Genomic DNA, 14,807 nt, shown 5'->3' with positions numbered 1-14,807 from the left:
AGTGATCCAGTAGTACTACTGTTTGGTTTCCTGAGTTTGATCTTCTGCTTCTCCAACTAAAAAAATACTAACTTTCTGAAAGAGTTCCTTGAATAGGTGCTTTACACCTGGCATGCTAAATCCTGGGAAGCATCTTTTGTATACTGCCCTAACCTCCCACTAAATTTCACCTCCAACCTTCAAGAGGAGCTGCTCATACAGGCTACAGTAAGCTAACACACACACACTCTTGTGACTACATTTGAAACAGTCACCTCAGTCATGCATGAAAGTCGGATCAACTTGTCACCATAAAGATAATATAATGATATAAAAGATTTCAATAAATTTCTATTATATATGACTATAACTGTATCTAAATTCTAATATCTATGTAAATGCAAAAGGATACAAATCTGTGAAAAGAATTTGCACTCTTCGCTGAAAATAGAAACAGAAATTAAATTTTACTACCAAGTTCAGATGCATTAGAGCTGCTTTAGAACATTTCATTTTAATTATCTATACAGTTAAAATAACAGAGTGGTAGTACTACACTTGTGAAGTATTTATAACAAATAAAGTAAAGCACCAATCCCTTGTGGTTGCAAGGGGAAGAGCGATACGCAAGGAAATATTATGTCATGAAGTCATCAATGCTTAACCTTAGTCTGCTTGACAGCAACTGAGTCTACCTTTGCAAACAAGTGCAGGCTGATCATGGTCTGCACTGTTCACTATTCAGATGGTAAATTTTCAGTAAACACCTCTTCAAATAATAAATTTTACCAGACCAGTCCACTTTTTAAATAAGAAATTTAGCAGTGTAAAAGGTTAAGTGAGTGATGGTCCTCTGCACAGTATATTTATATACCAATAATTATTCTGTAAAAAAACAACACACAAACATTGACAGAATTCAAATCTGTATTACACCAAGTGGAAATGGTGTTCCTGGACTACTTTTATTTATATCCATATTGAAGTATAATACTAATGAAGAGACAACAGTAAATTTTAAACATGTTGTATGAACATTTAAAGCCACAAATCTAATTTGCAGAAAGAAAACCTACAGAAAAAATAACATTGCCATTAAGAAGTTAGATTGAGATTCTATCATAATTATCACATTCTCACTGTTAATATGTGATAGCTTTAAAATTAACGTCTGTTACATTCTATTATACTTTCATATCTAGATAATGCTTACTTACCTTGTACTTTCAATTTTGACAGCAACTGCATCATTTTCTTCAATATATTGTGACACAACCTCACTGTCCCAGGTGGCATTCATCTGCTGAGAAAGCTCATCTTTTCCTTAAAATCCAAAAAGATATAATATAAACTGATATAGATTTCTAGAATACAAATACAACAGAAATCAAGCAAATTCAAAATAATAATAATAACTTTATTTATAGAGAACTTGGCATATTTGAGGTTTGCCTAATCTTCCCTGTGATCCTTCAATGATTAGGGCTGTGGATCGTCAGACAAAAGGCGATCCGATCTGATTCGAACCACGGATCACCAGCAACTTATAATGGTACAAAAATGCAAGACTGTTATATAAGTACCATTTCTTTATGGAATTTAAACTTTGCAGTTCTCATAGTGCTCAATTTAACAGTTATGACTTATGTTTAATGTTTTGCTCATTAAATAAAGTCAGATTTAGCTGGTGGACTTCATTAATGTTCGACCATTCTTGTTCTTGCAGGTGAACGATATGACGTCGGTCATTAATATCACAATATTTAGTAACAGTTTCACATTTTTTGATAAGAAAACTTTACTTGTTGGAAAGAAATTTTGTAATTTAACTTTTTATTGAATTTAATTTCTTAAATGATAAATGTTTATTCACTGTTATGACAGATTTCATATTGATTTTGGTTCGAATATAAGACCGATGCTAACTCTACCTAAGACATTTGTTTACACCGGTTAAGAATCTGACAACGCGTAATCATCTTAGATGTGCAAGAAAATTCATTAAAGACGTTCAGTGTGGCTTTTATTTAGTTTTATTGATAGAATTTTACGTACTGCATGTATTAAAGAAAAAGATCGCGATCCAACGATCTTGACAATGACGAATATCCATACTCGAACTTTTGGTCGAATTCGTGGATTATCTGAGTACTCGGATACTCGTTACAGCCCTATCAATGATTCTATATCGGATATCCTCTGTCAAATAGGTTGTCTTGTGAATGAGGGGAATATATCTTGAAAGACATTTAATTTCCAGATACATCTGTGAATTTTAAAACAATTAAAGGTCAATAACCCAAAATGGTGGATTGATAACACAACAATAACACACTTCCGCATTGTTCATTTTATACCAGATTAAAAGAAAAATTGATTTAAAATATACTGAATTAAAAGGGAAGTATGTGGCATTTGATTTGATGAAATTATTTATAGCGTGACAGATTTCTGGCACAACTTCTGGTTAGGTTTCAATTACGGGGTTCGTTTCAGCTCAGAGATCCAAAACAGCATATAGGAGAGATCGCCCTATGTCACACATCAACACCTGTTTATCTGGTGATGAGCAAAACAAAATATTTTTACATTGTTTGTGTATGGAATCAGAATTTTTAACAACTTTTTCGTTCATATGTGGATTTTAAAAATTCAGAAAGTTTTGAAATGCTTACGATTTTCATATTTATTTATTCAAATATCTTTTGAAAATGAATAACCGTTTTAAATGACATATGATTTTAATAGCGGTGTAGCGATGCTTTTAGAAAAAACACTGCAAGTTAAGTGTTCATAATTCATTTTATTTCGAAATAATAATTAAAAGTTATCAATAAATTGCTTGTTTTATATCCTTTCCACTGATCAAAAAATATTGATATCATTTGTGTTTTAAGAAAGTTTAAGCCGCTAGAAAAACATCACTGTTAACAAAAAAAACATGGACACTCGGCGTCTGCCCACCATCAAACTCTACAGAACGATCTATCCAACCTAGAAATCTGGGCAAAGAATTGGGGAGTGCGTTTTAATGCTAAAAAATGTTATATATTAAGTGTAAAGTCACGTTCTTCATTTTTTTATCAGCTTGACGATACAATCCTGAAAGAGGTTGAAACAAACCCGTATTTAGGAATTACTATTTCAAATGACTTACAATGGTGCACCCATATAAGAAACATCTCTAAAAAAGCAAATTCAACACTTGGATTCTTAAAAAGAAACTTAAAGCATGCCCCTATGGAAAGTAAAAGACTAGCATATGTTGCATTAATAAGGTCAACACTTGAAATTGCGGCTATTGTATGGGACCCCTATAAACAAAGTGATATTACAAATCTTGAAAAAATTCAATGACAAGCAGCTAGATTTATTAACAAGAGCACCGCCTTGCGGGTGCTGACGCTCATCTGATTTTTTTTGTGTAATAGAAATATTGTCCTACCCACGATTTTCTAAGTCAAAAAAGGGCCATCATTCTTGCAAAAAGCAGGATAGAGTTATGTTTCTTGATGTACAGTGTCCACTTATGATGGTGAAAAACTGTTGCAAGTTTTAAAGCAATAGCTTTGATAGTTTATGAGAAAAGTCGACTTAAACATAATACTCAACCAAGAAAATGATTTTCTAAGTCCAAAAGGGGCAATAATTATTGCAACAAGAGGACCATGATGGTCCTGAATCGCTCACCTCTTCCCACATGACCCAGTTTTGAGTATGACATCGTTTTTTTCTATTATTTGACATAGTGACCTAGTTTTAGAGCTCATGTGACCCAGTTTTGAACTTGACCTAGATATTATCAAGATAAAAATTCTGACCAATTTTCATGAAGATCCATTGAAAAATATGGTCTCTAGAGAGGTCACAAGGTTTTTCTATTATTTGACCTATTGACCTAGTTTTCGAAGGTACGTGACCCTGTTTTGAACTTTACCTAGATATCATCAAGGTGAACATTCTCACTAATTTTCATGAAGATCTCATGAAAAATATGGCCTCTAGAGAGGTCACAAGGTTTTTCTATTTTTAAACCTACTGGCCTAGTTTTTGACCGCACGTGACCCAGATTCGAAATTGACCTAGATATCATCAAGGTGAACATTCAGATCAATTTTCATGAAGATCCATTGAAAAATATGGCCTCTAGAGAGGTCAAAAGATTTTAATAATTTCAGACCTACTGACCTGGTTTTTGACCGCAGTTGACCCAGTTTCAAATTTGACCTAGATATCATCAAGATGAACATTCAGACCAACTTTCATACAGTTCCCAAGAAATGTATGGCCTCTAGATAGATCACAAGGTTTTTTTTATTATTTGACCTACTGACCTAGTTTTTAAGGCACGTGACCCAGTTTCAAACTTGACCTAGATATCATCAAGGTGAACATTCTGACCAATTTTCATGAAGATCCATTCAAGGGTATGGCCTCTAAAGAGGTCACAAGGTTTTTCTATTTCAAGACCTACTGACCTAGTTTTTGATTGCAGTTGACCCAGTTTCAAACTTGACCTATATATCATCAAGATAAACATCCAGACCAACTTTCATACAGATCCCATGAAAAATATGGCCTCTAGAGAGGTCACAACGTTTTTTCATTATTTGACCTACTGACCTACTTTTTGACGGCACGTGACCCACTTTCGAACTTGATCTAGATATCATCAAGATGAACATTCTGACCAATTTTTATGGAGATCCATTCACAAGTATGGCCTCTAGAGAGGTCACAAGGTTTTTCTACTTTTAGACCTACTGACCTAGTTTTTGACCGTACATGACCGTTTTAAACTTGACCTAGATATCATCAAGATGAACATTCAGACTAACTTTCATACAGATCCCATGAAAAATATGGCCTCTAGAGAGGTCACAAGGTTTTTCTATTATTTGACCTACTGACCTAGTTTTTGATGGCACGTGACCCACTTTCGAACTTGACCTAGATATCATCAAGGTGAACATTCTGACCAATTTTCATGAAGATCTCATGAAATATATGGCCTCTAGAGAGGTCACAAGGTTTTTCTATTTTTAGACCTACTGACCTAGTTTTTGACCGCACGTGACCCAGTTTCGAACTTGACCTAGATATCATCAAGATGAACATTCAGACTAACTTTCATACAGATCCCATGAAAAATATGGCCTCTAGAGAGGTCACAAGGTTTTTCTATTTTTAGACCTACTGACCTAGTTTTTGAAGGCACGTGACCCGGTTTCGAATCTGACCCAGATATCATCAAGATTAACATTCTGACCAATTTTCATGAAGATCTTGTGAAATATATGGCCTCTAGAGAGGTCACAAGGTTTTTCTATTTTTAGACCTAATGACCTAGTTTTTGAAGGCACGTGACCCAGTTTCGAACTTGACCTAGATATCATCAAGATGAACATTCTGACCAACTTTCATAAAGATCCCACAAAAAATGTGACCTCTAGAGTGGTCACAAGCAAAAGTTTACGGACACACGGACGCACGTACGCACGGACGGACGACGGACGCTGCGTGATCACAAAAGCTCACCTTGTCACTATGTGACAGGTGAGCTAAAAAGCAGGATGGAGTAATGTTGCTTGCTAAACAGGGTCAGCTGATGAAGGTGAACAAGTGTTGCATTTCAAAGCAATAGCTTTGATAGTTTAAGAGAAAAAGTTGACCTAAACATGAAACTTTACCAAGAAATCTGATATTTTCTAAGTCCAAAAGGGGCCATAAATCTTGCAAAAAGCAGGATGGAGTTATGTTTCTTGCTGTACAGGGTCAACTTATGATGGTGAACAAGTGTTGCAAGTTTTAAAGCAATAGCTTTGATAGTTTAGGATAAAAGCTGACCTAAACATAAAACTTAACCAAGAAAACTGATTTTCTAAGTCCAAAAGGGGCAATAATTCTTGCAAAAAGCAAGATGGAGTTATGTTTCTTGATGTACAGGATCTGCTTATGATGGTGAACAAGTATTCCAAGTTTCAAAGCAATAGCTTTGATAGTTTAGGAGAAAAGTTGACCTAAACATAAAACTTAACCAAGAAATCTGATATTTTCTAAGTACAAAAGGGGCCATAAATCTTGCAAAAAGCAAGATGGAGTTATGTTTCTTGCTATACAGGGTCAGCTTATGATGGTGAACAAGTATTCCAAGTTTCAAAGCAATAGCTTTGATAGTTTAGGAGAAAAGCTGACCTAAACATAAAACTTAACCGGGCAACGCCGATGCCGACAACCGCTCAAGTGATGACAATAACTCATCATTTTTTTTCAAAAAAATCAGATGAGCTAAAAACGATTATAAATCTCGGCATGAGGGTTGTGTAACTGAAATGCTTAATGTATTGCATTTTGGCTACACAAAATCATTTAATTATACGAATTCTAAATATCCTGTCTCTGAACATTTTTCGACACTTCGTTGAACAGTCGACACTGATTTAATTTGAGGGTTTAGATGTGACCCGATATTGATAAATTTATGGATAATTAGAAAGGAATTTAATTATAACAATGACATAGAGACTATTGATTTAGAGGCTATATTTAGTGAAGAGGCTCCTTGAGGAGAACTGAATGTTAAATTATTATATCATTGTGTTTTTTGTGACTTTATTTGAATTGACGTGTGAAGTTGTGGGTATGGCGGAAAGAAAGTCGGACAGGAGCAAACCGGAGATTGATTATAAAAAAAAATGCACGAATGTCTGCCATTACCATCAACCGTGGGTAACCCCTTGAGTCCAGAAGGCGTGCATCTGAAACCCTCGATTACTGAAAATGCGCCGGGTGATTCAGATGTCGAAGAAACTGCTAATCTGAAGAAGAAATTGGCAGAAATAGAAGAAAAAACCAAGCGACTGCGTAAAAAACAGGAACTTGATGCTCTCCGACAGGAGGTGATAGAAAGAGAAAAGGAGTTAGAGAAACTAGAATCAGAAGTGTCAACAACGACCAAAACTGCCGAGAATTCGGATAAGCCAAGGAAAGACAAAACTGCCGAGAATTCGGATAAGCCAAGGAAAGACAAAACTGCCGAGAATTCGGACAATTCAACAACGACCAAAACTAGCAAAAATTCGGAGAGGTCAAAGAAAGACAAATCTGGCGGGAAGAAGAAGAAAAAAGAAGAAGACAAAGGTATGGACACACTAAATATAAATGATTTGAGAAAAATCCCGGGTTTGAAGAAAAAAACAATACAAGAATTGTCTAAGTTAGGGATTTTAGAAGACAGTAGTACTAGTGACTCTGATATTTTAAGCTCTAGTGAAAGTAGCTCGTTGAATTCTAGTGAATCAAAATCAGACTCATCAAGTTCTTCTTCAAACAAGAAAAAATCTAAGAGTAAAAAGAAAAAATCGGGTATTAAATCAAAATCTTCTGATTCTGTCACCTATAAACAAAGATATCCTCAGGCTCATTTAAGATTTGACTTTGTAAGCCATAATATAGAATTCAATAACTTAGAGATAAATTTGTTTGTAGCTGGTGAAATTGAAATCATTTCCAGTAGCAAAACTTCCAAAACTGAGAAGCAAGGTAGGCTTGAGTTGTTAAAAAGGTTAATGTACTTGAATAGTGTGTATGACTTTTCCGTGATAAGAACACTTTATGCGGCAGTTCTGAGAGAGGTAGAATTAGGTCACAAAAAGTGGGACAGTGATTTTCAGTATGTTGAAAATGCAGTACTGTCCAGATATAAAGCAAAGGTCAAATCATCAGAGAATAATTCTAAATCTAAAAGTTTCTCTTCTCAGGCAGGCAGCAATGAAAGTGAAAAGTTGTGGTTTTGTTCTAAATTTCAAAGAAACAAGTGCTCCAGCAATAATTCACATATAATGGCTTATAAAGGAAAAATGAGATTGGCAAAGCACATATGCGCAACTTGTTGGCAAACTGATCATAAGGAACTGAACCATCCTGAATGTTCGTCGGCCTGTCCACATTTCTCTGCTTGACTGCCAAAAAATGAAAGTAACCAAACTGTTGTAGACATTTTTTTACCAAAGTTCTGTATTGATTCATTCAAAAATAATGCGTACATAAAAGAAACAGGGTTTTGTAAACATGGTAATAGATGTAAAATTTGTAAAGGAGTTAAAAATATTTTAAATGAAGATTCTGAAACAAAATTAAGAGTACATCATTTAGTAAAACAGTCTGGTAAATACAATTTTGAGGGTTGTAAAGTTCCAGTTAATTCAAAAATAGATACAGAATTTATGAAAAAAATGTTACATAATTATTCGGATCTCATGGTTTGTGATTTACTGAAGTATGGTTTTCCTATCGGATATGATGAATCAGAAATACAAGTACAATCAAGCAGTTCGGATAATAAGTTAGGAATTAAAAATCACAAAGGAGCAAGAGATTTTCCAACTGACTTAGAGAAATATTTGATTAAGGAGGCAACAAATAAAGCAATCATAGGACCCTTTTCAGAGAATCCATTTGCCGAGCAAATAAAAATTAGTCCACTAAACACTGTACCAAAGGCCAATAAAGTTGATAGACGAGTTATCCTAGATCTTAGCTTTCCAAAAGATGGTTCAGCTGTTAATGATCATATTTCTAAAGATAGTTATCTCGGAGAAGAAGTACTATTGGTTTTTCCTAAAATTGATGACTTTGTTGCTTTAATTAAAAGTAAAGGTCAGGGTTGCTTAATGTATAAGTTAGACTTAAGTAGAGCATACAGACAGATCAGTATTTGTCCATCTAACTATAACTTGGTAGCTTTTTCTTGGAAAGGTCATATATTTTGTGACACAGTCTTGTCAATGGGATTAAGGTCGGCAGCTCAAATTTGTCAACGTGTTACAAACGCTTTTGCGAATATGATGTGGAACTTTGGGGTAGCTGTATTAAATTACTTGGATGATTTTGCGGGTGCAGAAAATAAGGTTATTGCACCGTTTGCCTTTTCACTGTTGCGTAGTTTACTGGTCAAGAGTGGAATTGATGAAGCGATGGAAAAAGCTTGTTCTCCATCCACCCTTATGATATTTTTAGGAGTTCTTTTTGATAGTGAAAGCATGGCAATGCAGGTTACTCCTGATAAGCTTTCTGAGATAAAGTTACTAATTAAGGTAGTTCTGCACGTTAGGATCGAAATTTTTTCTACAATGTAGAATTTGATTAAACTCTGTATTTTCAAAACTTCGGAATATGCTAAGAAAATTCAGCAAATAAAAAAGATAGGGTCGTGTGCTTGATTTTTTGCTACACTGATTTGAAAAATTTCGACCTCACGCAAGTTTTCATAATGGGAGTCTTTGGGAAAAACGCAATTTTCAAAACATTTTCGCGAATAGAAATATTTCTACAATGTAGATTTTAACGAAACCTCTCACAGTCGTAAATAAAGATATGGCCTATAATATGGTGAACTAAAATGTATAGGTCCGTGTGCTTATTTTTGAGATATTTGGCTACGATTTAAGTGAACCGCCTATTTCAAGCTATTTTAAGACATTATTTTGAATTATTTAATGTGTAAGATGTTTTTATATCATACTTTAACTTTAGAAAGATAGTAACAGTGTCATTTTAATACATTTACTCACAGGTTGCCCTTAATTCATAAACTGATTTTCGTTTCCGTACGCCGAATCCAGGCATTATTCTACGTTTTCCGGAAAAGTGACGATACGCCATCACTTCCGGTTTTTCAAACGTGCAGAACTACCTTAAGGAATGGTTAAACAGAACACACGCTTCCTTGAAGGATATACAAAAGTTGCTAGGAAAACTAAATTTTGTTGGAGCTTGTGTTCGATCCAGTAGAGTTTTCATAAATCGGATTTTAAATTGGCTCAGAGAATGTTATGCACATAATGATCTCAGCTTTCCACTGCCTTTAGAGGTTAAGCAAGATTTATGTTGGTGGGATAAATTTCTTCCATTGTATAATGGAATATCCTTAATAGATTATGGAGAATGGTCTGTTGGTGATGGAATATTCTTATCTGACAGTTGCTTGTCAGGCTGTGGTGGTATGTTTGGTTCCCAGTTTTTTCACAGGGAATTTCCAAAGTTCATTATGGAAAAAAAAATACATATCAGCGGTTTAGAACTCCTGTCTGTAATAGTGTGCCTAAAACTTTGGGGTTCACAGTGGAAAGGAAAAAAGATCATCATTTTTTGTGACAATCAGGCGGCTTGTATAGTAGTCAATTCAGGTAAAGCTAGATGCAGATTTTTGCAGCAGTGTCTTCGCGAAATTTGTTTTCTAGCATCAATACATGAGTTTCAGGTTAAGGCGTGTCATTTAGAAGGTTCAGCAAATAGGTTGTCTGACTGTTTATCAAGATGGCATTTACACTCTTCTTATCAACTGGAGTTTCAAAGGTTATGTGCACAGTTGCGTGAATTAACAGAATTAAATGCCACAGATAGTTGTTTTCAGTTTTCACACGAGTGGTAATTTCTGTAATTAGAAATTGGTTCTGTTTCAGAATTACTCAAGTTGAGACCGGAACTGAAGATATCCACAGCTTCAGCTTCAGGTACAAATAAGAACTTAAAAGTTCAATGGGAGAGTTTTTTATTGTTTTGTTTGTTTTTTAATTTTAAATTTTTACCTACTTCAACACAAACATTACAGTTATACGCTCAGTTTTTGAGCAGGACATTTAAATCTATAGCCAGTATACGAAATTACATTTCGGGAATCAAAACTATGCATGCCCTTTTGGGGTATGATTTTGAACATATTAACATATATCTGCTTAAATTGTCTTTGAGAGGAATGGCCAGATTAAAACAACACACAGTACATAGTGCTCAACCAGTCACCATTCAAATTCTGAACGATATTTATGAAATTTTAGACTTTTCGGATCCAAATGACATAGTTTATTGGTGCTTGTTTGTTTTTGCCTTTTTCCTGGTTGCTCGCAAGTCTAATTTAGTACCAACTACACGACATGATTTAGCTAATAGCAAGTTCTTACACAAAGACGATATTGAAATATTTCCTGATTACCTTTTAGTACATTTTCGCTGGTCAAAAACAATTCAGTATGGAGAAAGGGAAGTTGTGTCTCCCTTATTACGTTTATCATCCAAATTATGCCCTGTTTCGACATACTGGAAGCTAATTAAATTGAATATTAATAACTCATATGGTGTGTTATTTTGTCTGCCAGGCGGTAAAAGCATCACATATCGGCTTTTTCTCAAAAAGTTTAGGGAATGCATTTACAAAATTAATTTAAATCCAAGAGACTTTTCTACGCAATCTTTCAGAAGAGGTTTTGCTACTCTGGCATTTCAGTCTAATGTTCTTCCAGAACACATTCAGTTACTAGGTGACTGGAAATCTGATGCATATAAGTGCTATTTAGAACTTTCGTGGGTAGAGAAACTTAATATTATTCGGGAGATGTTTTCCAAAATTGTCTAATCAACAACAAAAAACAATTGTTGTATAACAAGGACGCTGAGAATTTTAGTATCAATGTTTATATATTTTTACAGATATTAAAGTCACCATTTTGTCAGATTCCATAGCGAAATACGTGACAGATATTCGCCAGACAAAAGTAATTCCCTTTCCAGGAATAAATATTACTCGTCTCACGACAAGAATTGCAAAGAATATAGACTTAGTGTCATCTCCGTGTACAATATTTCACGTTGGCACCAATGACATAACTAATTTTTCAGAAGGTAGTATTATGAGTGCTTATAACGACCTCATATCAACTGTACGTAGCAACTCCAATACATATATAATTTTTTCCAGCATTTTACCTAGACCTTTAGATCATAAAGTTTCGGGTAAAAAAAATAAAATCAATTAATGTACAGTTGCAAAAGTTATGTGACAACAGGAATTGTCAGTTTGTTTCATCTTTCAGATGCTTTTTTAGATTTGGTAAACCAGTTAGAGAGTTGTTTGCCATTAGAGATGGGGGTTTGCATCTTAACATAGAAGGCACACGTCGACTTCGACAGTGTTTTATCAATACAATTGTTCATCTTTTTAAGTAATACTTGATAAGGACAAAAGAACAAAAACAAGAATTCCCAAAATTAAGGACTGATATTATATTCACTAGCTCTGCCTACACGTTGCTACCATTTGGAATTTCTTTTTTCAAATTGTCAAAAGCATTGTTGATGTGTAAAGGGAGATGATTTCAAGATCACCAACTTCATATATACATATATATTGTTTAACTTGTGTTGTGTTCATGTTAATCTTTTCAAGTTATTGTGCAAACTTTAATGTCAAAATTCCTAGAGGTTATATAAGGGTTGGGTTTTTTAACTTCTTAGCAAGTGCATCAATTCCTAGAGGTTTGACTACAGAGGGAGTAATTAATCTCTCTAGTCAGGGGACTCTTTAAAGGAGGTATCTTACTCCGGCAGAGTCTGTTTCTAGTGGATGTAGTATGTGACACTTCTCTAGAATTCTTGGTTTTTTTTAGGGTAGGGGATTATTCATCATCAGTACAGATAGATATGTAATTGATAAATTTGATTATTCATGTTTATTACAATATCTTGTGTTTTCACAGGTTTTCTTTTGATGACAGATAATGTAAGTTTTGTAAAGTTTGTTTATCTGTGTATTTAGTTTGTTTTGTTATTTGCTTTTATTATGCTTAATTTTTGGGCTGGGAGTTGGCGTGTTGAAGCCTTGGGACATTTTGTGCAGGTATTTCTTTAGCCTAAAGGCATATTAGACTTAACAAGTGAGTCATAAATTGTAGGACTGTTGTTGTATTGTTGAAGTTCAACATTGTAATTAAATGACCTACTTTAACTTGTTATATTAAGTGTCGATGCACCTGAATTAAATCCATTATTATATTAATAGTAGTCAGTTGTGTATATTGAAAAAGAGGATAATGTATTGCATTTTGGCTACACAAAATCATTTAATTATACGAATTCTAAATATCCTGTCTCTGAACATTTTTATCAATCCTCAATCAGCTGTTTTTCCGAACATTTTTATCAACCCTCATCAGCTGTTTTTTGTTTACATTTTTACGTCACTTCACTATGCCATTCCTTTGCTTTTCATTGGTCAAACCAAAGTTGTTTATGAAGTATTAATACGCGAGAATTACTTATAGAATTTCGCGCGTTTTAGACCAACATTTTTCGACACTTTGTTGAACAGTCGACATTGATTTAATTTGCCACTCCCACCCACCCTTATCATGCTTAAGATTAGAATGTGTTTGTATTGCATATATTATTTGAGCTTTTTCTTTAATGTTCTTTCCCTTTTTGCCTTCTTTCCTTTCAGTCTTTTCATTCTTTGTTTTTCTTCCTTTTATTTTTCTTTTCTTCCTCTCTTTATTATTCCTTTTGTTTTTCCCTTCGTCTGTCTTTCATATCTTGAGCATGGCTTATTTATGTTTGCATTGCTTGAATTATGTTTGCATTTTAATTTGATTTTCTTTGAATTGATGAAGATTAGATGTTATATCTGTTATAGTCAAAATGCATTTGTGAAAGGCGTGTTGAAGCCTTGGGGCATTTTGTGCAGGTATTTCTTTAGCCTAAAGGCATATTAGACTTAACAAGTGAGTCATAAATTGTAGGACTGTTGTTGTATTGTTGAAGTTCAACATTGTAATTAAATGACCTACTTTAACTTGTTATATTAAGTGTCGATGCACCTGAATTAAATCCATTATTATATTAATAGTAGTCAGTTGTGTATATTGAAAAAGAGGATAATTAACTTGGCTTACCACCTCTTCAAGATAGAAGGAAAGAAAAATGACTTATAATGCTATTCAAGATCACCAGGGGTATGGTACCAGCAATCAAGGCTGATGAGTTCCTCCAAAAAATTCCAGGTAAAAGGCAAATCAAAGTGAAAACATTTGACGACTTTAAAACCAGTAATATTTTGTCCAAATTTCAAACAAATAATTCTCAGTGTTATAAAGTGGAACTTGCTAAAACTGAAGTTTACAGAAACAGTTTCTTTTTAAAAACAATACCTGACTGGAATGCCCTAAATGACAATCAAATACGCGCAGAGACACTACACGGCTTTAAATGTGCTTTACAGAAAAGGGACTAATTTCCCTACGTGCAAACCCGTAGTTAATGTGCCAGAATTAGACTTCTACTACGTAACTGATACAGATACAGCTACAGACACCCGATCTTTGTTTTTATCAGTTCTAAAAATAGAATATATAACGGATTTGTGTACAAACACGATCTCTCCTATAACATCTCTGAAGCTGAATTGTTTTATGAAGATTCTCAAAGGAAAGTTCCCGCAAAAGGTCAGAGATTGTTATTACAAGCCAGCTTTGGATTGGTTGAAAAAAGTGTAGGGAAACCCGTAAGATTCAATGAGACGTAAGCTGATTGGATAAAAAGGTTATGTTTACAATTATAAAATTTGTGTCAAAATCAAGCAATATAATGTTTTCTGAGAAATTTGGAATATTTTACTAGTGTCTGGCTGAATGGTAGACTTTACAATTCAGTATTTAGAAAAGTAGGTGACAGTGGGAATTTTGCCTGTAAATGCCATTCAAGAAAGGGGGTAGGTTTGTCTGAAGAAAAATTGTAAGAAATTGGATCGGATAAGCCTATATAAAATTGCTATCTTTATGTGTCTGAAATGCTGTCTTACTGAAAGAATCACATTTTAATGGTCATTTCTCAATTTTGGGACATGTGACAGGATAATAGCAGAGCTACCGGCGCCGCAGCATCGCATTACGGTTAAACGTATGAAAAAGAAAATAAATAGAGAGATCTAACTGTGTATACTATCGAGTTGAAAATTCGTGGTACTTTTTGGAATCGGTGTTGTTCTGATTTTTTCAAGT

General features: G+C 34.3%; 2 protein-coding genes across 3 annotated transcripts in view; one reads left to right on the top strand and one right to left on the bottom strand.

The window, feature by feature from the left end:
• LOC123561047 (UBX domain-containing protein 4-like) overlaps positions 1–14,807 on the bottom strand; it is a 64,176-nt gene that overhangs the window by 22,788 nt on the left and 26,581 nt on the right. The window contains exons 3-4 of the mRNA XM_053516634.1: positions 1,197–1,302; positions 392–420 (exon numbers count right to left, since the gene is read on the bottom strand). Coding sequence (XP_053372609.1) covers positions 392–420; positions 1,197–1,302 — 135 coding nt within the window. The remainder of the gene's footprint in view (positions 1–391; positions 421–1,196; positions 1,303–14,807) is intronic.
• Positions 6,137–10,457, top strand: LOC128546268 (uncharacterized G-patch domain protein DDB_G0278987-like). 2 transcript variants are annotated; one of them, XM_053516632.1, is made up of 2 exons: positions 6,137–9,074; positions 9,680–10,457. In XM_053516632.1, exons 1-2 carry the CDS (start codon positions 8,205–8,207, stop codon positions 10,409–10,411), a joined length of 1,602 nt encoding a protein of 533 aa, XP_053372607.1. In that variant the 5' UTR covers positions 6,137–8,204; the 3' UTR covers positions 10,412–10,457. Both variants share the same exon structure in this region, with proteins under 2 accessions (XP_053372607.1, XP_053372608.1).

This window comes from Mercenaria mercenaria, chromosome 10 (assembly GCF_021730395.1).
Source record: "Mercenaria mercenaria strain notata chromosome 10, MADL_Memer_1, whole genome shotgun sequence".
Lineage (NCBI taxonomy): Eukaryota > Metazoa > Mollusca > Bivalvia > Venerida > Veneridae > Mercenaria > Mercenaria mercenaria.
This window is presented reverse-complemented; position numbering and strand designations above follow the sequence as displayed.

What these genes read in the sequence shown, in the direction of transcription:
- LOC128546268 (XM_053516632.1), top strand. Translation starts at nt 8,205, where the DNA reads ATGAAAAAAATGTTACATAATTATTCGGATCTCATGGTTTGTGATTTA. An exon ending in AGATAAAGTTACTAATTAAG is followed by an intron (nt 9,075 to 9,679) that starts GTAGTTCTGCAC and finishes AACTACCTTAAG; the next exon opens with GAATGGTTAAACAGAACACA.